At 43.8% G+C, this 25,948-nt stretch overlaps 1 protein-coding gene across 1 annotated transcript in view; it reads left to right on the top strand.

The window, feature by feature from the left end:
- Positions 1–25,948, top strand: part of smyd3 (SET and MYND domain containing 3) — a 218,518-nt gene that overhangs the window by 160,811 nt on the left and 31,759 nt on the right. The window contains 2 exon segments of the mRNA NM_001140394.1: positions 7,491–7,578; positions 9,203–9,386. Coding sequence (NP_001133866.1) covers positions 7,491–7,578; positions 9,203–9,386 — 272 coding nt within the window.

Below are 25,948 nucleotides of genomic sequence, written 5' to 3'. Positions count from 1 at the left end.
TGCTCCGCCAACAACCATAAGGCTCTCCAGAGGATAGTGAGGTCTGCACAACGCATCACCGGGGGCAAACTACCTGCCCTCCAGGACACCTAAACCACCCGATGTCACAGGAAGGCCAAAAAGATCATCAAGGACAACAACCACCCGAGCCACTGCCTGTTCACCCCGCTATCATCCAGAAGGCGAGGTCAGTACAGGTGGATCAAAGCTGGGACCGAGAGACTGAAAAACAGCTTCTATCTCAAGGCCATCAGACTGTTAAACAGTCATCACTGACATTGAGTGGCTGCTGCCAACATACTGACTCAAATCTCTAGCCACTTTAATAATTATAATTATGTATAATTATGTATCACTAGTCACTTTAAACAATGCCACTTTATATAATGTTTACATACCCTACATTACGCATCTCATATGTATATACTGTACTCTATACCATCTACTGCATCTTGCCTATGCCGTTCGGTCATCGCTCATCCATATATTTATATGTTCATATTCTTATTCATTCCTTTACACTTGTGTGTAAAAGGTAGTTGTTGTGAAATTGTTAGATTACTTGTTAGATATTACTGCATTGTTGGAACTAGAAGCACAAGCATTTCTCTACACTCGCATTAACATCTGCTAACCATGTGTATGTGACCAATACAATTTGATTTGATTTGATCTCTCTCTCTCACACACACACACACACACACACATACGCTCCCACCACCCATGAAAGGCTGTAATTAAGAAGTATAATTTCATGCTCCAAGGCCATCTCCAGGCCACGGAGACTAGGCTGGGATGTGCAATGGAGTCGAGGTATTAAAACGATGGAAGTGAGGAGATGGAGAGAGTGAAAGAGGACAGGAAGAAGGCAGGGAGAAGAAAGAGGGTGTAGATTGAACAGTGTTTTCTATAATGATCCCTGGTGAATCATACACAGGACCACCCAGCTCATCATCTATCTCAGTGTAGTGATTGAAGTGTAGCAGCTGGAGCAGGGCTTGAACCAGCAACGCCAGACAGTGCATTACAGCCAGTCCTCTTGGTAGAAGCTGGTGTGAGGGATCAGAAGAACACGCATCTCCAGGGTATTCATTGATGGATAGTGATTTGATTTGCCCAAGTTGTTTCTCTCGCTCATTCCTTCTCTACCCCCCCCCCCCTTCTCTCCTGATCTCTCTCTCTTGTTCTCTCTTATCTCTCACCCTCTCCCTATTTTCTATCAGAAAAAGCTTTTCAATCTACTGGAAAGTTGGCTTTTGAGATTGACTCGTATTGTCTTCCTCAGTCTTTGTAGTGTGTGTGTGTGTGTGAGTGTGTGTGTGTGTGTGTAGTGATGTGATGCCTAAGGCTTGCAGGCAGATCTCTTTGTGAGCTATTGTTCACCTGCACAGAGAAACACTAACAGTAGCCAGCAGTGCTGTCACACAGAGATTTATTGTAGGAGGCACAAAAAAAACAACGCCTCACTATAATACGTCTACACACACACACACCTTAAAAGCCTTGATTTGCATAATGTTTGGCTTCAGAAGCTGCCACTTGGCAGACACTGCAATTAACAACATTCAAGACACAAGGCATGATGGGATTTCTTCTGAGTCAACATCAATGTAATCTGTCCCCAAAGCCTGTCACACACATACATACACACGCACTGACCAAAGCAGTAGAGAAGCATACGTGTTGTCTCTGATCACATTCTCATGTCGCCAATCCCACTGACAGGCTGCAAACCACGCACGCACGCACGCACGCACCCACACACACACACACACACACACACACCACACACACACACACACACACACACACACACACCCCCGAGCAAGCACAGAGACAAGCACAGCAGGACACACACTGCAGACATCATTATCAGCAACTTCCATTGTTCTTCCCTGAGAGAATGACAATCACCGGCATCCTCTTTCTCTGCCTTTCTCTACCTCTCTTTCACAACCTCTCCCCTACTTTTGTCCTGTCTCCCTCACTTTCTCTCCCTTTCTCTACCTCTCTTTCACGGCCTCTCCCCTACTCTCGTCCTGTCTCCCTCACTTTCTCTACCTCTCTTTCACAACCTCTCCCCTACTCTTGTCCTGTCTCCCTCACTTTCTCTCCCTTTCTCTACCTCTCTTTCACGGCCTCTCCCCTACTCTCGTCCTGTCTCCCTCACTTTCTCTACCTCTCTTTCACAACCTCTCCCCTACTCTCGTCCTGTCTCCCTCAATTTCTCTACCTCTCTTTCACAACCTCTCCCCTACTCTCGTCCTGTCTCCCTCACTTTCTCTCGCCTCTCTCCATCCCTGGTTCCTTCTCCCTACTTGTCTCTCCTCCCTATCTCCCTTTCTTTCTTTCTTTCTTTCTCTCCCTCCCTCTCTCTTTCCATGGTCAATAGCTCATTAGGTGTGGCTAGGGCTGTGGCGGTCATGACATTTTGTCAGCCGGTTATTGTCATGCAAAAGACCGCCGGTCTCACAGTAATTGACAATTCATTAACATAAACACGTTTAGCATACAAACCACTGATGCACGCCTTTGGAACATCTACATTTTTTAAAAGTCTAATAAATCAATTTAATATACACCATCACAATAAATCCCTTACTTATTTTAGTGAGGTCTAAAGAAACATTATGATATTAAGAAAATGGATTTCAGAAGAACAGAACAGGAGTTGTCCTACTGTATGTTATCTGGCTATTCTCCATTGTTAATTTAGCTGACAAGATACGCTTATAAGTCCCATATGTTTGCAGTCCCATATGAAATGGCTATAATGAGTGTAAAAGTGATCAGGCTTTGAAACAACATCTACAGCAACCATATTTTCCACTGTTTCAACCTGCTGTTAAACTAATAAGTGTTTGATGTGATTTTTTAGTATTTGCATTAATGTCAGAGTGGTTAGAGAGACAATAGAGCCCAGAGTACCAGGCCATTAGGACCTGATGGTAGTTAGCAAGTTGGGTACCACCAACACATGTCCAGAGTACTTAAAAGGAGATTTCCTGGGACACTACGGTCACAAGGAATTATACTGCGGTCATGACTGCCGTCGTGGCAGTAATATGGTCACCGCGACAGCCCTAGGTTTAACACCGGTCTCTATGATATATATCACGTTGGGGTTAAGGTTCACTAAACACTGGTAATTGTAACGGACTCAAACTAGTCAGAGGATCATGCACATATGAGTTGTTGTTTCTGTCTGTCAAACTAGACAAAGGAACACGATCATTCTGGCAGCTCCCTCTCTTTCTGCATTCGTCTATGACGCTTTCAGAAGACACACACAGCACTGGGTGATGAATATTGCAAAGCTGACACGCATCGATGTCAGTTCAAAAACAGGGAAGCAGGCCTGGGGATTTTAGCTGTCGCCTCTTATCTTCTTTGTGTGTGTGTGTGCGTGCGTGCGTGCGTTTTTTGTTCAGCGTAAGCTAGCAGGTACTCAGCACTACCTTCTCTCTCTTGTGTGTTTGCAGCCAGGCTCTAGTTTGGTAACATTTTTACAATACATCATTACTTCAGTAAAATGAGTCCCACGCAAGGGCTGTTGCGTTGACCATATTACCGCGACACTGGCAGTCATGAGTCAGGACCGTAGTAAAATTCTACGTGACCATCGAGTCAAGGTGATCTTGTCTCATGCACTCCGGACATGCGTTAGTAGTACCCAACTCGCTAACGGTTACCAGGTCTCAGGGCTCTATTGTCCCTCTATGAATGCAAATGATATCATCAAAACGGTTTGCGCCTTTTAAAACTCACCTCACTATGATGGAGCAATTGGAAGAAAGAAGAAACAGTTTGAAAACTGAGTGGGAAAACGTGTCATTGTGTATGCTGTTTCAAAGCCTAACACAACGAAATGGGCAGCGCTAATGATGAATAATTCAAAACAGCCATATGCATATTAGGGCTTATGCATAAACATAGGCCTATATATGAACCCAAAACTGAAAGAAAACCTGAATTAAATTAATGGTTGTGCTGTTATACAATGCGTAGCCTACCGCATATTACACACAACTGAATGACATAAAAATAAATATACAGATTTAATGTCTTTGGTACATAATTGCTCTAGCCTAAATGAAACAAATTCAGATTTAGCCTACAAGTATAGTGAATTTGTATTTGGTTGTCATAATTCATAGGCCGACATATTTACCTTTTATCTACAGAACATCTCACCCCTGTGCGTTTCCGTCTCCTCCCCTCTCCTACATTCATTTTTCGAGCCGCGCAGAGAGAGAGGGGCTGTCAACAGTTTAATGAAATATGTTTCATTGTGATGTTCCCGAACAGATTTCACTTGTTTTCCCAATATTAAGCACTGGGTAGCTGCAGGAACAGGGTTGGAGAGCCCATGGCATACATAGTTTGGGCGTAATATCACTTGTCGCACAGCGAGAGGTTGCATGCTCCTCAAACAGTGGTTGACGCATGGAGTGAAATAACCTGAGTAGCCTACATATGTGGGAAATGAACAAGCGGGAAAGTGGCCTCCGTTCGCTATAGGAGTGCATACAGATATAACATGTATTTTTTTCCTGCCCATTTGATAATGGACCTATCTAAATCTAAACCAATGTTACATATTAGTAAATAAAATTGAATTTGCCTATAGTCTGTTGGGTGAAAATATGATCACTTGATGAGAGAACAGGGTGTGCAACCTGACCCAAGGAACCTAGTTCCAGTTTTTTTTTTGTGCCTTTGTCAAATCATCAATAGCCTATAGTGGCATCATGCAGCCCATATATGTTTTGAATTCTAAGGCGTTCTAAGGTTTGTATTATTCACAACTGAAGTTGCCAAATGACTTTAAATCAAGCGTATCGGACCTGTTTCAAATGGTCACTTTTACACTCCACACAGCCATACAGTAGGCCAACTCATATTCTGTTCATCTGAAATACATTTTTTTCATATCATAATATTTCTTTAGACCTGCCTAAAATAAATCCTGGATTTATTGTGATGGTGTATATTAAATTGATTTATGAAAAAAAAAAAAAAAATTAAAGTATATGTTATTAAGGCGCCCATCAGCGGCTTGTATGCGAGGAGACCTGGAGATGCTGAACATGATTCATTAAACATTTCATGACCACAGCCCCGTTGGGAACGCCACAGCCCCGTTCCCAAATACCAAAACCTTCTCAATATTTGGTCCAACTGACACTGTAGTGTTAGTCTCCATAATGTAGGGAGTCACCCCCACACCATGGAAAGAGCTCTGAAACACAGATGATCATTTAATATGAAGCAGCTATACGGTGCCCGGTTCTGACTGTGGCTGTCAGTGTCTGTTATTGTCCTCTTTACACTAGCAGGCCTAGAGCAGCTTTACACACACCCACACACACACACACACACAAATTGCTTGGGTTCGCCGTGTCCACAGATAGTCAGTATTGTGGTTCTGGGCTTTGACACCTGCTGACAGCCTCGGCTTTGAGAAAGAAGTAGAGAGTGGGAAGGATAGAGGGAGAGAGAGACAAGAGGATGGAGAGAAATAGGCTAAGATGCGTTCTGCCTGCAGTGTATGGTGGTGATGACAAGCTACCGTGAGCTCTCAGCCAAGCTACAGTGAGCTCCAAGTTAACATACAGCCAGTGTTTTCCCATTAGTCCACAATTGTTTGCAGAATTGTTTTGCATTTTCCATTTTCAGTTGTCCTTCAAGACCCATTTCAGCACATAAAACATTTTTTTTTACTAAGTCTGTCAACCTTGAGTGCCACAGGGGACTGCTATCTGGACATTCTTAAATAGTAGTAAATAGTTTATAGTAATAGATTATATATAGTCGAAAGTTCTGAAGAAGCACTCTGAGTACCACAATGATAGTGTTTTGATCATGTTTATGTTTATATGACATTTATAAGCAGCTAGCCTTTCTTCAACATCTCCAATTTAAGCCTACTAGAAAGCGTGTGCCCTCAGGCCTGGAGGGAAGCAAAAGTTATTCCGCTACCCAAGAATAGTAAAGCCCCATTTACTGGCTCAAATAGCAAACCAATCAACCTGTTACCAACCATTAGTTAACTTCTGGAAAAATTGTGTTTGACCAGATACAATGCTATTTTACAGTAAACAAATGATCTACAGATTTTCAGCATGCTTATAGGGAAGGACATTCAGCAAGCACAGCACTTACACAAATGACTAATTATTGGCTGAGAGAAATTGATGATAGAATGGGTGTTTTGTTAGACTTCAGTGCGGCTTTTGACATTTTAGATCATAGTCTGCTGCTGGAAAAACGTATGTGTTATGGCTTTATAACCCCTGCTATATTGTAGATAAAGAGTAAAGATAACAGAACACAGAGGGCGTTCTTTAATGGAAGCCTTTCCAACAAAGTCCAGGTAGAATCTGGAATTCCCCAGGGTAGCTGTTTAGGCCCCTTACTTTTTTCAATCTTTACTAACAACATGCCACTGGTTTTGAGTAAAGCCAGTGTGTCTATGTATGCGGATGACTCAACACTATACACGTCAGCTACTACAGCAACTGACATGACTGCAACACTTAACAAAGGGCTGCAGGTAGTTTCGGTATGGTGGCAAGGAATAAGTTAGTCCTAAATATTTCTAAAACTAAAAGCATTGCATTTGGGACAAATCATTCACTAAACCCTAAACCTCAACTACATCTCGTAATGAATAATGTGGATATTGAGCAAGTTGAGGTGAATAAACTGCTTGGAGTTTCCATGGATTGTAAACTGTCATGGTCAAACATGTTGATACAACAGTAGCTAAGATGGGGAGAAGTCTGTCCATAATAAAGCGCTACTCTGCCATCTAAACAACACTATCAACAAGGCAGGTCCTACAGGCACTAGTTTTGTCGCACCTGGACTACTGTTCAGTAGTGTGGTCAGGTGCCACAAAGAGGGACTTAGGAAAATTGCAGTTGGTTCAGAACAGGGCAGCATGGGTGGCCCTTAAATGTACACGGAGAGCTAACATTAATGATATGCATGTCAATCTCTCATGGCTCAAAGGGGAAGAGAGATTGTCATCACTACTTATTTTTGTAAGAAGTGTTGACAAGCTGAATGTAACAGTACTATATAGAGCCATGACTACATGGAACTCTATTCCACATCAGGTAACTGATGCAAGCAGAGGAATCAGATTGAAAAAAAAACAGGTAAAAATACACCTTATGGAACAGCGGGGACTGTGAAGAGACACAAAAGTACAGACACGCGTACATTGTAATATTGTTGTACGGTGGTATTATACATGTTGTATTGTAGATATGTAGTGGTGTAATAATGTTTTATGATGTACTGTTTTATCTTTTGTTTTATATGTAATGTAAGTGTTTTCATGTGTTTGGACCCCAGGAAGACTAGCTGCTGCCATGGGGATCCCTAATAAATACAAATGCGAACACTAACTGTCCCATGATGCTAACAGCATGTATTGTAACTATATGGTCCCTGACCCTCTCTCCTCTCTCCATGGCCAGGACCCCGTGATGCTGTGTGGGGAGGAGAAGGCCTGGACCCCACTGAGAGAAGCCATCCCCACGTTGGAGAACTGGCAGACACAGGCTTGTATCCTTTACACAAGAATCACCCACGATCAATATGTCACAAATATGCGCTCGCACACACACACAGACGCGAACACACACACACCACATCTCACCCGTCCATTTTATGCTCTCTGTTTTAGTCCAGTCATAATTATCTCTGTTACTCTAGTGCTCTCTCTCCCTCTCCTCCTGCTCTTTCTTTCTCCCTCTACTCCCGCTCTCTCTTTCTTTCTCCCTCTCCTCCCGCTCTCTCTTTCTTTCTCCCTCTCCTCCCGCTCTCTCTTTCTTTCTCCCTCTCCTCCCGCTCTCTCTTTCTTTCTCCCTCTCCTCCCGCTCTCTCTTTCTAACCCTCTCCTCCCGCACTCTCTTTCTTTCTCCCTCTCCTCCCGCTCTCTCTTTCTTTCTCCCTCTCCTCCCGCTCTCTCTTTCTTTCTCCCTCTCCTCCCGCTCTCTCTTTCTTTCTCCCTCTCCTCCCGCTCTCTCTTTCTTTCTCCCTCTCCTCCCGCTCTCTCTTTCTTCCCCCTCTCCTCCCGCTGTCTCTTTCTTTCTCCCTCTCCTCCCGCTGTCTCTTTCTTTCTCCCTCTCCTCCCGCTCTCTCTTTCTTTCTCCCTCTCCTCCCGCTCTCTCTTTCTTCCCCCTCTCCTCCCGCTGTCTCTTTCTTTCTCCCTCTCCTCCCGCTGTCTCTTTCTTTCTCCCTCTTCTCCCGCTCTTTCTTTCTCCCTCTCCTCCCGCTCTTTCTTTCTCCCTCTTCTCCCGCTCTCTCTTTCTTTCTCCCACTCCTCCCGCTCTCTTTCTTTCTCCCTCTCCTCCCACTCTCTCTTTCTTTCTCCCTCTCCTCCCGCTGTCTCTTTCTTTCTCCCTCTCCTTCCGCTCTCTCTTTCTTCCCCCTCTCCTCCCGCTCTCTCTTTCTTTCTCCCTCTCCTCCCGCTGTCTCTTTCTTTCTCCCTCTCCTCCCGCTCTTTCTTTCTCCCTCTTCTCCCGCTCTCTCTTTCTTTCTCCCACTCCTCCCGCTCTCTTTCTTTCTCCCTCTCCTCCCGCTGTCTCTTTCTTTCTCCCTCTCCTCCCGCTCTCTCTTTCTTCCCCCTCTCCTCCCGCTCTCTCTTTCTTTCTCCCTCTCCTCCCTCTGTCTCTTTCTTTCTCCCTCTCCTCCCGCTCTCTCTTTCTTCCCCCTCTCCTCCCGCTCTCTCTTTCTTTCTCCCTCTCCTCCCTCTGTCTCTTTCTTTCTCCCTCTCCTCCCGCTCTCTCTTTCTTCCCCCTCTCCTCCCGCTCTCTCTTTCTTTCTCCCTCTCCTCCCGCTGTCTCTTTCTTTCTCCCTCTCCTCCCGCTCTCTCTTTCTTCCCCCTCTCCTCCCGCTCTCTCTTTCTTTCTCCCTCTCCTCCCGCTCTCTTTCCCCCTCTCCTTCCGCTGTCTCTTTCTCCCTCTCCTCCTGCTCTCTTTCTTCCCCCTCTCCTCCCGCTCTCTCTTTCTCCCTCTCCTCCTGCTCTCTCTTTCTCCCTCTCCCTCTCCTCTCCTCTCCTCCCTCTTTCTTTCTCCCTCTCTTCCCGCTCTCTCTTTCTCCCTCTCTTTCTTTCTCCCTCTCCTCCCGCTCTCTCTTTCTCCCTCTCCATCCTCTCTTTCTGGTGTGCCCTTAACTCTGTCTCCAGGCTGGAATGAGCTCTTATATGAGTGTAGTTCTCTGCTGGATCCATTGGATGGCGATGTCCCTGCAGTCCCTGATTGTAATGTGTACCGTCTCCGGGTGACTGACTTAGCCCTGGACGCCTGCATCAACCTGGCCGCATGGGACACAGCACTGGCCTATGGCACCATCACCCTGGAGCCTTACAGGTGGGTGTGTGAGTCTGAGTGTGTGTGATCTGAATGTCAGAAATGACATGTTGTGTAAAGTGAGTAAAAGTGGTAAGTCTGTGTGTTGTAGCCAATGTCATCGAGTGAACCATGATACACTCTGCTCCGTATTGCATGGTTACACTGTTTCAGTCTCTGGCAGACATTAAACACACAGAGAAATTCATACAATGAAAGCATATCCAAACGCACTTCAGCCCAGCTTGAACAAAAAGGGGAATCAATCAATCGACTGACGCACTTGATAATCAAAAAAAAAGATGTCCTTAGCCCAGGACACTTCCACATGTGACTATCCCAAAAGGGAGCGCTCTGTGTCTGCATTGATCTTTGTGTTTAAACGGGACCAAACAGACAGGCTCGCGTTTCGGCTTAAGATGCCTTGCCTTCATCAGTGCCTGATATTGGATTGATCAGAGATAACACACTTTTATTTATCTTTCTTTGTGTCATTTGTAAGCATACTTACTGTACGGATGCACTCGGGTAAACGTGTAAAAAAAAAGTCAGACAGTGCTTTTGTTATTTGGCAACTGGTGTGGCAAGTTTGGAACAATACGCAAGACTGGTTTGATTCTGTGTTAGGGGGAATCACAAAAGACGCAGGGCCTTTTGGCAGCTTGGCATCTTAAAACCAAATCTCTAACATGTTACATCAGATGCTACATCCAAGATCATGCTACAACCAAGATCATGCTATATCCAAGATCATGCTATATCCGATGACACTGGGTTGAAGTATTCTCTCTCTGTATCTTTCTAAAATGAAGGGGGGAAATATAGTGAAAGGGGGAACAGGATTAAGAGAACACAGGATCATTTTGATCTGGATTAAATTATTTGAAAAAAACTGGGCCCAGGGCATTAGCATATATATATATATATAACAACTCTAGTAGACGAAGCTAGCCCACAAAATATCTGATAATTTTTACACATAGGACGTAACAGACTAAAGATTGTTTGAGTTCCTAATCTTGTTTCCATGTCCAGAGGAAAATAGATGTACTGTAAGTTGTAGTGCAAAAAGTTGTAGTGCGTATATTTATTAAACAGGGTTTGGGGTCGAGGGTTAGAAGGTTTGAGTTGGGGTAGGGTTAGGGTTCAGGGTTAAAAGGTTTGGGGTAAAGGGTTAGAGTCTCAGTCTTGTTGAAGAGGGCCTTGTTGAAGATGGGCACATGACCCTGGGCACAATGATCTGGAACAAACACAGACATTACATTGGGGTGAATAATAGGCTCACAAGTGAAGCATGTCAGTTCATAGTCAGTATAACGGTTTGAGTTAGGGCTGAGGACCATGGCCGTTCCATTGCTCAACCTGTGACTTACCCTGATCATAATGATCAGATCATATGACACACAGTATAAGGGTCTTTCTATAAACTACGGTACCAGTGAGGATTTCCAAACACTGGACAACTTGTTACAGCTGTTGAGAAGTCATTGATAATAATATATTTTTTGAATGTCATTACGTTCTTAAGATATAAGGCGGAAACATAGCTATAGTCAATACAATTCATGAGTTGATTTAAAACCTTGACGTACAGTGAGGGGAAAAAAGTATTTGATCCCCTGCTGATTTTGTACGTTTGCCCACTGACAAAGAAATGATCAGTCTATAATTTTAATGGTAGGTTTATTTGAACAGAGAGACAGAATAACAACAAAAAAATCCAGAAAAACGCATGTCAAAAATGTGGTACCTGGATCCACGTTGCATTTTAATGAGGGAAATAAGTATTTGACCCCCTCTCAATCAGAAAGATTTCTGGCTCCCAGGTGTCTTTTATACAGGTAACGAGCTGAGATTAGGAGCACACTCTTAAAGGGAGTGCTCCTAATCTCAGTTTGTTACCTGTATAAAAGACACCTGTCCACAGAAGCAATCAATCAGATTCCAAACTCTCCACCATGGCCAAGACCAAAGAGCTCTCCAAGGATGTCAGGGACAAGATTGTAGACCTACACAAGGCTGGAATGGGCTACAAGATCATCGCCAAGCAGCTTGGTGAGAAGGTGACAACAGTTGGTGCGATTATTCCGCAAATGGAAGAAACACAAAAGAACTGTCAATCTCCCTCGGCCTGGGGCTCCATGCAAGATCTCACCTCGTGGAGTTGCAATGATCATGAGAACGATGAGGAATCAGCCCAGAACTACACGGGAGGATCTTGTCAATGATCTCAAGGCAGCTAGGACCATAGTCACTAAGAAAACAATTGATAACACACTATGCCGTGAAGGACTGAAATCCTGCAGCGCCCGCAAGGTCCCCCTCTCAAGAAAGCACATATACATGCCCATCTGAAGTTTGCCAATGAACATTTGAATGATTCAGAGGACAACTGGGTGAAAGTGTTGTGGTTAGATGAGACCAGAATGGAGCTCTTTGGCATCAGCTCAACTCGCTGTGTTTGGAGGAGGAGGAATGCTGCCTATGACCCCAAGAACACCATCCCCACCGTCAAACATGGAGGTGGAAACATTATGCTTTGGGGGTGTTTTTCTGCTAAGGGGACAGGACAACTTCACCGCATCAAAGGGACGATGGCCAGGGCCATGTACCGTCAAATCTTGGGTGAGAGCCTCCTTCCCTCAGCCAGGGCATTGAAAATGGGTCGTGGATGGGTATTCCAGCATGACAATGACCCAAAACACACGGCCAAGGCAACAAAGGAGTGGCTCAAGAAGAAGAACATTAAGGTCCTGGAGTGGCCTAGCCAGTCTCCAGACCTTAATCCCATAGAAAATCTGTGGAGGGAGCTGAAGGTTCGAGTTGCCAAACGTCAGCCTCGAAACCTTAATGACTTGGAGAAGATCTGCAAAGAGGAGTGGGACAAAATCCCTCCTGAGATGTGTGCAAACCTGGTGGCCAACTACAAGAAACGTCTGACCTCTGTGATTGGCAACAAGGGTTTTGCCACCAAGTACTAAGTCATGTTTTGCAGAGGGGTCAAATACTTATTTCCCTCATTAAAATGCAAATCAATTTATAACATTTTTGACATGCGTTTTTCTGGATTTTTTTGTTGTTATTCTGTCTCTCACTGTTCAAATAAACCTACCATTAAAATTATAGACTGATCATTTCTTTGTCAGTGGGCAAACGTGCAAAATCAGCAGGGGATCAAATACTTTTTTCCCTCACTGTATTTGTTCAAAATCGTGTGACATAAAACATAACTTTTCCGTCCTTGCATTTATGACTGTGTAAGTTGTCGTTACATCATATTTTAAGCATTAATCAGTTAAATTAGACATTGAACTTCAACCCTGTAAGAATTATGGATCTTGCTGTCGAACAGTTTTTTGTATAGAGATCTCAGAAATGCAGTGTAACTATGTAACATTTAGTGTATCCTTGTTACGGGTTGAAAACAGTTTTCATGTTCACACAAATCCAAAAGAATAAATGCGATTTGAAAAATCGAATGCTTCTAACCGAAAGAGTCACCTTACCTTGATACTTAAAACCTAAATCGATACTGTCATTAACGTGGCTCTTCAATATTTATGCATAATACAGCTTTTTAACTACGCCGGGATACGTAATCAACATCTGATCCGGGAAGGAATTTTCTGAATGACAGCCACGTGACGGACAGCTGTTGTGATGGCGCATGCAATGCAACAACAGCCAAAGTGCTGGGGGGAAAATGTGTTATCAAGGAATGTCCAGAATATTTAGGTGTCTCGTTTGTTACGCCAGTGAAGAATGTGGTACCTGGATCCACGTTGGATCTAATATCCCTATCGAATTGACGTTGATCGGCTGTCGTTGTCTGCTTGATTTACAGCAGGGTCTCGTTAGATTTAACAGAGAAAGTTTTACAGTAATGAGTTCCTTTTGTTTCCCATGTTACAACTGCAATTTTAAACAACACAAGGGGCTTTGAAGTAGCCTACTTTAACTTTGAATTTGGAGCTCAGAAATTCAAGTACTGGAATATGCCTACCTTGAAAATCAGACATTTCCTCAATTTGGTGCTTTAAAAGTACTTGTTATTAATGTAGCCAATGAATAAGTTCTCCTGCTACCTTAAAATTCTCAGGGATTTCATTTTTGATCCGTTTTTGAGGCCTCTAGTTTGTTTCCCGCCGCTTCTATTGAAGGGTGTTGTGCTAGCTACTATGTTGTGTTCAAACCATGTGCGGTTGTTATGACAACAACATCTAATGTTGACTTCCACTTGGCATCCCATACAAATCCTCCCATTAAAAAAGGAACCTGGTTTTTGGTCACTTTCTTATTATAAAAAAAGCGATGGTGAGATGAATGCTACCACTATTCATGGCTTTATTATGCGTGCCTACGTCAGCCACATAGGCTACAGAAAAATGTCTCCAATCTATTTAGTTAGGCAATGTCCACAATATTTTCACATGTTTTAGAATATAATAAAAATTGGAATTGGAATATCTTAAACTCCATTATTCTTAAAATGCTCACGGCCTACTTTTTCTTTTACACTTTTTGCATGCTTTTTGGGGGTAGGGGGGTTCTGTATTAGGCCCTATATGTACAATTATAGGGCCTAATACATACATTATAACATTTTATAAACTGGGTGGTTCGAGCCCTGAATGCTGATTTGGCTGACAGCCGTGGTAAATCAGATCCTATACCAGGGGTATGACAAAACATTTATTTTTACTGCTCTAATTACGTTGGTTACCAGTTTATAATAGCAGTAATGCACCTCAGGGGTTTGTGGTATGTTGGCCATGTACCACACCCCCTCGTGCCTTATTGCTTAAGTATAACATTGAGGTCTTTGAAAATTACAAATAAGTGCTTGAAAAAGTCTCTGAAAGTCCATGAATTTGACTTGCTAGTGTCTATATGAACCCTGCTTAAATGATGTGTAGTCCTAGACCAATGTTGTTGTATAGCTGGAGTTATAGGCCAATTTGCATATACAGTATTCGTTTTTCTCCCTCTAAGTACACATGTAGAACTACATGAAAATCTTTTGAAGCTTCAAACCATTTAGACATTTTGATCCCGATGTCACACTATTTATAGAAAGACCAATAAGCACAAATAGAAGGCAATGATGTACAAAATATACAAATAAACAATGAAATATTCAGCTAACTGTTCAAATGTAGAACATTTGGGAAAAGTTGACAGACTCGGTGTATAAATGGCTATTCACCTTCTTCCACAATTTAAAGAGAGCCCTTTCGGCCTCCTCCCCTTGTTTAAAGAGTGCCCGTAGAGACAAAAATAACACGATTTTGGTGTCGTGTCACTTCTGTGTTTTCATTGTCAAAAAGCTATTTTGATTTAGTGTAATTCATTCACTTCATTCGTTCATTAATATAGAGGATACTGTATGTTGTGCAGTTTCCCTGACCTTCACCTTAACCTTCAGCTGTCCTTTCCCTCATCTTCGGCCTTGTTATTTCCCTTCCATTAGTTCTTTTCGGCCTCCTCCCCTTCTCTAAGGAGAGCCTTTAGAGGTAAACATTTAAATGGCTTTTTGATAATGAAAACGTTGCATTTGCAGGATATTTAGAAAGTGCATTGGTGACACAGAAAGTTTGTATGTCGACCCCTATGTTGACTTCTGTGAGCTGATCAAGTATATGCTGTTCTATTTCAAGAAATTAGGTGTGTAGGCTTAGTACTTAATTGTTTTTCTTGTGCTATGTGATAAATATTATAAAAGTGACATGGTGCCAAAATAGTGTCCATTCATCCATTAATTCATTCATGCACGTATTCATGCATTAATTAATTCGCTTATTCATTCATTTAGAGGATTTGCTGTGCAGTTTCCCTCACCTTCACCTCAACCTCGAGTTGTCCTTTTCTGGCCTTGGCCTTCTCTGTCTCCTTTGCAGCCTTTCTGACCTCGTCTTTGGCCGGGCGGACTCTTTCATGGCCTCGTCCGCCTTTTTGCATCGTGATTTCCGCCTCCCTCTTTATGCTCAAATCAAACTCCGTCCACCGTCAAAGTTGTTGCCTTCCTCATCTGCTCTCCGTATTCCTCCTTCGGCCGGAGAACACGATGCTCTCCGGCCAGGATTCTTCTTTGTCTGCTAAGTTCTTGCAATTCAGACTCCCGTTGCCTACCAGAAAATACAAGTCATATAATTTGATACAACAGTTAACATTCGTCCTCAGCAATACCTCTGTTGTCTGCCTCTAAAGATCCAATACTATGCCCTAGCAGCCTTACAGTGTTAGAATGTTGCATTCTATCGCCACTTCACAATAATAGTGTAGTAACAACAAGTCAACTATTCCCCCTTTCCCTTTCCACATATATACTAGCATTGATCTGTTCTGTGACAGCTCCACTATCCTCCTGGGATCTTTGCTATGTCAACACCTTGGCAATAATAACCTTGGCACCCACTGGTAATGTCACCACGGCGTCCCCTGAACGGGTCACTGATTCTTGTAACATGATGGCTAATCACCATGACAACTCAGGTACCTACCCAGTATCCCAAATGCCACCATATTCCCTATATAGTGTACTTATTTTGACCAGAGCCCTATCAAAGTAGCCTTTTTAATACATTCTTAACATCTTTTAGTAACTTGTGGAGTGTGTCTCTTGTCTAGACAACCCTTCACAAACTCCAAACAGCTAAACGATCTGTGAATCTACCCTAATCATACCAGAATATATTTTTTAAGGCCTACATTTGTGTATTTAGACACTTCTACATTTAATAAGCATTTAAATGTTGGAAATGACACATGCATCTAAACTAGTCTTGTGAGGTATAGTATTGATTGGTTCTGAAAACATACAATGAAACAAAATCGACTTACCACACAGTGTAGCTCAGATGAAAGACATGGATGGAACCGGAATGGCAATGAACATTTTTTGGGGGCGAAAGATGGAAGAAGATTTCAGTTTTCGGATAATATATTGACTTTTCTTTCAATTTCATGAATTTGCTAAAACTATTAGGAACAGCAGAATACCTATGTTCTATCCTTCAGAAGCATTCCTGTTAGTAGAGACCTTGAAGAGTAGGAAAATCTCTTGAATATTGTCTTTGTCCCATCATCGTTAGTATAAACTGTCTTTTGTGCCTTAGCTACAATGCTAATGTTGTTTAAGATAATGTGTTCCAGAATTCTATAGTGTCCTGAAACTTTAGTTCATTTCTATTACATTCTAACTGAACAAAGTTATGTTCTCCACCAGAGCTGTGTAGCTGTGAGGCTTGGTCCGACTGTTTTGGCTGCAGCAGGAGCATAAGCAATGCTAAGTGGCTAACGGGTTGACTAGATGTGAGGCGTTATCTATGCTTAACACTAAACAAGCTCATGTTATGCTAATTTAAACCGTCTCTATTTGACTTCCACTCTCCTGCTTATTCTGATGACTACTTTCCCCACACACCCCTACCAGTCTCAGAGTTTTGGAGAATAATTTGGCTTTTGAAGTCATTCCCTATTATTTTGGGTAATTGTCTCTGCTATTAAATATATGTTTTTCAAGCTCATCGACTTTGATTACTGGAGAAAATGGGCAAAGCATTTCATGTGATTAAGCTGAATGAATCATTTCCAAGCAGTGTGTTTTCTGTGCCGTACATGTAGCCTCTTCTGTGCTGCTAACGTCATTGTTACTGCTCAAGGCTGTGAATGGAACATTGCCTCCACTTCCTAATGTTTATTCATAAATTGAGCCTTAGATAACGTGGCCGCTGCCAGACAATGTTACCTAATGCTCAACGTATAATAAACTGTAGTGGTACTCTAGTAGCTAATGTATTGTGCAACTGTGCTTCTTAATCACTTACTGATGTGGAGTGTTTCCGCTTAAACTCACTTCAACTCTGTCATGGCTACATACCCTGCAAGCAAAAAGATGTATTTAGGACATCCCCGGAACATCACAAAATTGTCGCCTAAGTCGTCAGGATGTTGCATCATGGTCGCATGGTTTTTGTCTAGTTCCCCGGTTTGTCCCAGGGATGTCCCCATGGATGTTTTATAGGACATTCTTAGAACGCTTTATCATTGGTCCCCTGGATGTTTGTTCCAGGATGCTCCCAAGGATGTTATCAGACACTCATAGAACGTTCTGTCATGGTCAAGGGCCCATAATGCACATGGTTTGGTCCATTCTCCACGAGGAGGGAAAAAAATACACCTGATCTGACAGTTGCTCTGGCATGTATCCTAAGAATTCGCGAGAGAAAACCACTATGCCCCCCTCAAAAATGAAATCGGGTTTCCAGAAAAGGAAAGAAAGGAAACAGAGACAGAAACAGCCAATTTCTGGGGAAAAATTACTCACCACGTTTTTTTCCCAGAAAAAAAATAGGAGAAGGATTTGAGTGGTAAGTCAGTGCAGACGGCCTGCTGAATTGAGTAGCCTAGCTAGCCAATATTTTTGCTAGCTTGATAGCTTGCTAGCTACTGGTAGCTGCCTACCTTGGACTCACTCGGCTCGGTCAGAGCAGTGATTATTAACATGATGATGACGAGCTACCACTAGCAGCTATGGCTAACTAATTAGCTATTATTTAGATATTATAACTGTATTCCCCAATATTTGCGTGATATTTGTTAGCTACCTATCCATACTGTAGATGATACTACTACTACTACTACTACTACTACTACAACTACTACTACTGCTGTACTGTCACGATCGTCGTAATGATTGGACCAAGGCGCAGCGTGAGTAGCGTTCCACATCTTTATTATAACGTGAAACTTCAGCAAAATACAAAAACAATAAATGCAAATAGGCACCTACACAAAAACAAGATCCCACAAAACACAGTGGGGAAATGGCTGCCTAAATATGATCCCCAATCAGAGACAACGCTAAACAGCTGCCTCTGATTGGGAACCTTACCAAGCACACCAACATAGCTAAACAACGTAGAACACCCCAAGTCACGTCCAGGGTGTGACAGTACCCCCCCCCCCCACCAATGGTGCGGACTCCGGCCGCAAAACCTGAAACCAAATAGGGAGGGTGGGGGGGGGTGATCGGTGGCGGCTCTGGTGCGTAACGAAGAACCCGCTCAGCTCGCGGATCCACCATCTTTGGTGGTGGCTCTGGTGCGGGTCGAAGAACCCGCTCAGCTCGCGGATCCACCAGCTTTGGTGGCGGCTCTGGTGCGGGCCGCAGAACACGCTCATCCCGCGGATCCAGCCATGGACCCGGGCTGAACACTGTGCCTGGACTGGACCTCGGTGTCAAGGAAGGCTCCTGCCATGGAGCGGGACTGGACACCAGCCCTGGCCTGGACATCGGTGCCGATGAAGGCTCCTGCCATGGAGTGGGACTGGACGCCGTATCTGAACTGAGCACCGGTGCAGAAGAAGACTCCGTCCATGGAGCAGGACTGGACGCCGTGCTTGGACTGGGCATCGGCGCAGGAGAAGGCTCCGGCCTTGGAGCTGGACTGGACACCGTGCCTGGACAGGTCACCGGCACAGAGGGAGGCTTCTGCCCTGGAGCAGGACTGGACGCCTTGCCTGGAAGCTCCGGACCGTTGACCCCCGCTGGAAGCTCCGGAACGTTGACCGTCGCAGGAGGTTCCGGATTGTGGACCGTCGCAGGAGGTTCCGGACTGTGGACCGTCGCAGGAGGTTCCGGACTGTGGACCGTCGCAGGAGGTTCCGGACTGTGGACCGTCGCAGGAGGTTCCGGACTGTGGACCGTCGCAGGAGGTTCCGGACTGTGGACCGTCGCAGGAGGTTCCGGACTGTGGACCGTCTCAGGAGGTTCCGGACTGTGGACCGTCTCAGGAGGTTCCGGACTGTGGACCGTCTCAGGAGGTTCCGGACTGTCGACCATCGCCGGAAGCTCCGGACTGGGAACCGTCGCCGGATTCTGGACTGGGAACCGTCGCCGGAAGCTCTGGACTGGGAAGGCGCACTGAAGGCCTGGTGCGTGGGGCTGGCACAGGACGTACTGGGCTGTGGAGACGTACTGGAGACCTGGTGCATAGAACCGGCATCAATGGTACCGGTTCGATGACACACCTCGCACGGCAAGAGCGAGGAGCTGGCACAGAACGTATTGGGCTGTGAAGGCGCACTGGAGACCTGGTGCGTAGAACCGGCACAAATCGTACTGGAACAATGACGCACTTCGCACGGCAAGTGCGGGAGCTGGCACAGGATGCACCGGACTGGGGACACGCACTTCAGGGCGAGTGCGAGGAGGGGACACAGGACGTACCGGACTGGGGAGGCGCACTGGAGGCCTGAAAAGTGGGACCGGCACAAGTTGCACCGGACTGGTGACACGCTCCTCCAAACGCCTGCGTTGCCGCATACTCTTAGCCAACTCCATTCTCTGGTATCCCTCCTCGCACTGTTCCATTGACTCCCAGGCGGGCTCTGGTTCTCTCCTTGGGTCGACCGACCACCTCTCTATCTCCTCCCAGGTTGTCACTGGCTCACTCCCCGCCTCGCCGACCACCCCGTGTGCCCCCCCCAAAAAATATTTTCGGGCTGTCTTTTGGGCTGTCCTTGTGGCCGCGAACCCCGGCGTCGTCGCTGTCCTCCCTTCTCTCCCTGCATCTGCTTCCACGGAAGGCTTTCGTGTCCTGACATGATCTCTTCCCAAGTCCAGGATATTTTCTCCTCGATCTCCTCGTAAGTCCAGGATGCCATTTCCTCCTGGGCACGCTGCTTGGTCCTGTTGTGGTGGGATATTCTGTCAAGCTCGTCGTACGAACTGGGAGCATACTTGGACCAACGTGCAGCGTGATCTGGGTTCCACATATTTTATTAAAGTGAAACGCACAAAACAATAAAGAATAAACGAAACGTGACTAAGTGGTGCACAAAGCACAAAATACAAAATAATATCTCACAAACACAGGTGGGAAAAACAGCTACTTAAATATGATCCCCAATTAGAGACAACGATTACCAGCTGCCTCTAATTGGGAATCATACAAATCACCAACATAGAAATAATAACCTAGAACCCCACATAGAAATAATAAACTAGAATACCCCCCCAGTCACGCCCTGACCTACTTCACCATAGAGAAACAATGGCTCTCTATGGTCAGGGCGTGACATGTAGACAAAGATCCCAATGTGTGTCTACTACATGAAGTTGACACCGCGGACCTTGGAGGTGAGGCAGTTGTTTTGTAGCAGTAGCAGCATAACTAGACCATTTTTTATTGTAAAGTTAGACACATGATGACTTAGACACTCTTACATACTATTATTCAAAAGTTTTTTCTTTCAGTAGTAGATTTTTAGTATCGTAACCTTTTGTAGGAGCGAACATTACACCTAAAATTCCCTTTGTTTACTCACTTCCTAGTGCCTAGAGAGCCCCAGGTAGGCAGAATCTCAGCAGAAAGCTGTCAGACAGACTCAGATGCAGGGAGGAGGAAGAGGAGTTAAAGAGTAGCAGCAGTGCCGGTGAAGGACTGACAGAAGAGATTGAACAATCAAGTAATAAAGGAAAGGAAGAGTATGGACAGATTCAAAATGAGGAAGATGAGGTTTTAGATGATCCAGCACTGTGGCCAGAGAAAGTACAAGACCATGAAAGAGAAGCTATTGTTCGCAGACTAGTCAACAGGTGTGGTGAGGAGACAGAACTGTATAAAATCATGCCCCCAGACTCAGAAGGCAGCCATTTCCCAACTATTTACAGGACGATGCAATCTCACAGATGATGCAATCTTTATTGCACTCCACACTTCCCTTTCCCACCTGGACAAAAGGAACACCTATGTGAGAATGCTATTCATTGACTATTGCTCAGCGTTCAGCACCATAGTACCCTCAAAGCTCATCACTAAGCTAAGGATCCTGGGACTAAACACCTCCCTCCGCAACTGGATCCTGGACTTCCTGGCGGGCCGCCCCCAGATGGTGAGGGTAGGTAGCAACACAGACGACCCAACAGACGACCCAACAGTGGTAGGCCTGATCACCGACAGCCTATAGGGAGGAGGTCAGAGACCTGGCCGGGTGGTGCCAGAATAACAGCCTATCCCTCAACGTAACCAAGACTAAGGAGATGATTGTGGACTACAGGAAAAGGAGGACCGAGCACGCCCCCATTCTCATCGACGGGGCTGTAGTGGAGCAGGTTGAGAGCTTCAAGTTCCTTGGTGTCCACATCACCAACAAACTAGAATGGTCCAAACACACCAGACAGTCGTGAAGAGGGCACGACAAAGCCTATTCCCCCTCAGGAAACTAAAAATATTTGGCATGGGTCCTCAAATCCTCAAAAGGTTCTACAGCTGCAACATCGAGAGCATCCTGACTGATTGCATCACTGCATGGTACGGCAATTGCTCGGCCTCCGACCGCAAGGCACTACAGAGGGTAGTGCGTACGGCCCAGTTCATCACTTGGGCTAAGCTGCCTGCACCGGGACCTCTACACCAGGCGGTGTCAGAGGAAGGCCCTAAAAATTGTCAAAGACCCCAGCCACCCCAGTCATATACTGTTCTCTCTACTACCGCATGGCAAGCGGTACTGGAGTGCCAAGTCTAGGACAAAAAGGCTTCTCAACAGTTTTTACCCCCAGGCCATAAGACTCCTGAACAGGTAATCAAATGGGTACCCGGACTAATTGCATTGTGTACCCCCCCCAACCCCTCTCTTTAAGCTGCTGCTACTCTCTGTTTATCATATATGCATAGTCACTTTAACTATACATTCATGTACATTCTACCTCAATTGGCACGACCAACCAGTACTCCCACACATTGGCTAACCAGGCTATCTGCATTGTGTCCCGCCACCCGCCACCCACCACCCGCCAACCCCTCTTTTATGCTACTACTACGCTCTGTTTATCATATATGCATAGTCACTTTAACCATATCTACATGTACATACTACCTCAATCAGCCCGACTAACCGGTGCCTGTATGTAGCCTCGCTACTGTATATAGCCTCGCTACTGTATATAGCCTCGCTACTGTTATTTTTCACTGTCTTTTTACTGTTGTTTCTATTTTCTATTGTTCACCTAATACCTTTTTTGCACTGTTGGTTAGAGCCTGTAAGTAAGCATTTCACTATTGTATTCGGCGCACGTGACATATAAACTTTGATTTGATTTGACAGTAATTCAGCAAATGGAAGAAAAAAGGTGCAGAGACTGGCTTATATATAGTAAGAGTATAAAGGGATTATAATGCATTGCATGTGTTCTTTTTTCTCATGTGCAAAGTTAACCATCACCCAGTTCTCTGAATAGTAAGGATGGCTATAAGACATCATCAGTGAAATAGTGGAGAATATATGACAAACTACCAGAGCATGAGGATGGTGTGTCTCACAAGAACTGTTACTGGAAATTGAAAAATCTGCAGCATACCGTAACAACAGCTACAGGTATAGACAGTCAACTGCAGAAACAAATCCAGTCAGAAATATATAAAAACAGAGCACTTCTGGAAAGAATTGTGGATGTGACACAGTACTTAGCATCTAGGAATCTGCCATTCTGGGGGAAATCACTCAGTCTTGATGATGTGCATAATGGACATTACTTAGAGTCAAATTATGACCCGCTATTACGTGAGCACTTACAGGAAGTCAGGGATATAAAGAAAGGAGCACGACTGACTCACTACCTCAGCCCTGAGAGCCAAAACGAGTTCATAGGAATATGTGGTCAAAGGGTTTTGAAAACAATACTTTATGAAAGAGAAGATGCAATCTATTACTCACTTATATGTGATGCAACTCCAGACATTTCACATACTGAGCAAAATGTATTATTGGTGGGAAATGTACACAGAGATAAAGTTCAGGGAACAGGTGAACCTTGTACCTCCCATACTCTTAATCTTGTGGGTGTACATGCAGCTCAGTCGTGCCCAGAAGTATTAACCTTTTTTGGCTGTGTGAATCGTCTTTACAATCTGTTCAGTGCACAGTCAACTTAGGGTATGTAATCTTCTGACCCACTGGAATTGTAATACAGTGAATTATAAGTGAAATAATCTGTCTGTAAACAATTGTTGGAAAAATTACTTGTGTCAAGCACAAAGTAGATGTCCTAACCGACTTGCCAAAACTATAGTTTGTTAACCTCTTGGGGCTAGGTGGGACGCTAGCGTGCCACCCGTGGTGCACTCCATCAACAGCAGGTGCATTTCAAGAGCGGCAAATTTGAATCCAAATAAATGTCAAAATTCAAATTTTTCAAAAATACAACTATGTTACACCATTTGAAAGATAAACATCTCCTTAATCTAACCACGTTTTACGATTTCAAAAAGGTTTTACGGCGAAAGCATAAATTTAGAGTATGTTAGGACAGTACATTTACAAGAGTTGTGTGTAATGTTTTGTCAAGTCAAAGACAGGGTCACCAAAACCATAAAACCAGCTAAAATGATACACTAACCTTTTACAATCTCCATCAGATGACACTCCTAGGACATTATGTTAGACAATGCATGCATTTTTAGTTCTATCAAGTTGATATTTATATCCAAAAACAGCGTTTTACTATGGCATTGATGTTGAGGAAATCGTTTCCCTCCAATAACCGGCAGTCAAGTCAGCGTCACAAATTAAATAATTAAAATTAGAAAACATTGGTAAAATATTATATTGTCATTTAAAGAATTATAGATTTACATCTTTTGAACGCAATCAACTTGCCAGATTTAAAAATAACCTTACTGGGAAATCACACTTTGCAATAATCTGAGCACTGCGCCCAGAAAAATACGCGTTGCGATACAGACTAGACGTCATGTTGGGGAGATCTAAAATCGAAAATACTATGTAAATAATCCATTACCTTTGATTCTCTTCATCAGATGTCACTTCCAGGTATCACAGGTCCATAACGAATGTAGTTTTGTTCAAAAAAGCTCATCATTTATGTCCAAAAATCTCCGTCTCGTTAGCACATGATGTAAGCCAGCCGGACTTCTCGTCATGAACGAGGGGAAAAAATATATTTCCGTTCGTTCAAACATGTCAAACGTTGTATAGCATAAATCATTAGGGCCTTTTTTAACCAGAACATGAATAATATTCAAGGTGGACGAATGCATACTCTTTTATAACGTATTGGAACGAGGGTACCCAACATCAACTCGCGCGCAAGGTGTCTAATGGGACATCACCGTTCCATGGCTCTTGTTCGGTCAGATCTCCCTCCAGAAGACTCAAAACACTTTGTAAAGGCTGGTGACATCTAGTGGAAGCAATAGGAAGTGCCAAAATATTCCTAAACCCCTGTGTTTTTCAATGGGATAGGTTTAAAGTCAATACAACACATCAGGTATCCACTTCCTGTCAGAAAATGTCTCAGGGTTTTGCCTGCCAAATGAGTTCTGTTATACTCACAGACACCATTCAAACAGTTTTGGAAACTTTAGAGTGTTTTCTATCCATATATAATAAGTATATGCATATTGTAGTTACTGGGTAGGATTAGTAACCAGATTAAATCGGGTACATTTTTTTTATCCAGACGTGCAAATGCTGCCCCCTAGACCCAACAGGTTAACAAGAAATTTGTGGAGTGGTTAAAAAATGAGTTTTAATGACTCCAACCTTAAGTGTATGTAAGGGAACACCCCCCTGAAATGGACAAAAATGAATGGGATCTTATTGGCACCATACGAAACATATACACGATGTACAATACCACTCAAATGGACGTTGTTTCATTCAAAACTGATTGCAAATGCCATATGGCAAATGCCAAGTGTCACACAGCAAAAATCCAATATATGGTGAGCGCACTCCACCGTAAATGTTCTTATTGCAAATGTAACACAAGTCAAGACCCAAGAGTAACATTTTGAACACATTTTTTTTCAAAAACTTCTCACCCCCTTAAAAAAGTGCTTTCTGGACCGTTTTTTGATATTCTTTTGGTTTTTCTGTAGGAACATACTTTTGTCATATTTTATTGTCATAATATTTTTTATTGTGCGTAAGGCATATGTTTTGTCCATTGGCAATATGATTTCATAGGAAGTCAAAAGTCAAAGTCAAAAGTCAGTGAACCATTGCCAAATGACATAAGAAATGTACAAATGCAATATGAAAGTATTGAAAGTGCCAAATCAGGATGTTTTGTCCATTTGCAATATGATTTCATAGGAAGTCAAAAGTTGAAGTCAAAAGTCACATTGTTTTGCCAAATGCCATAAGAAATGTCCAAATGCAATATGAAAGTACTGAAAGTACCAAATCAGGATGTTATGTCCATTTGCCATGTACGATCATAGAAAGTCGGTTTCCAAACCCAAAAGTCAGTGAACCATGTCCAAATGACATTTATACTGCCCAAATTATATATAGCCCTATGTTAAGCCATGAATCAACCTAGTTGGTCTATTTGTCATGTATGATGAGGGAGAAGTGGGACTTCTCGTCCAAAATATGATCTTGAGAGAAGTAGAGTGCTTCTTGCATGGTTTCTTCCTCAGAGGCAGTAGAGAAGGCTGAAAATGGCTATTCATATCCAAGCCTGAGGAGTATTCACAATACTAGTACTGATTCTGGGGGACTCTCCTTTCTGCTATACAGTCTTACCTCTTCAGGTAGTTGCCTAGCAGTAT

The sequence above is a fragment of the Salmo salar genome, chromosome 09, assembly GCF_965601325.2.
Source record: "Salmo salar chromosome 09, fSalSal1, whole genome shotgun sequence".
Taxonomy (NCBI): domain Eukaryota; kingdom Metazoa; phylum Chordata; class Actinopteri; order Salmoniformes; family Salmonidae; genus Salmo; species Salmo salar.
The sequence above is the reverse complement of the archived record's forward strand: the minus strand, read 5'-3'. Positions and strand labels throughout refer to the sequence as shown.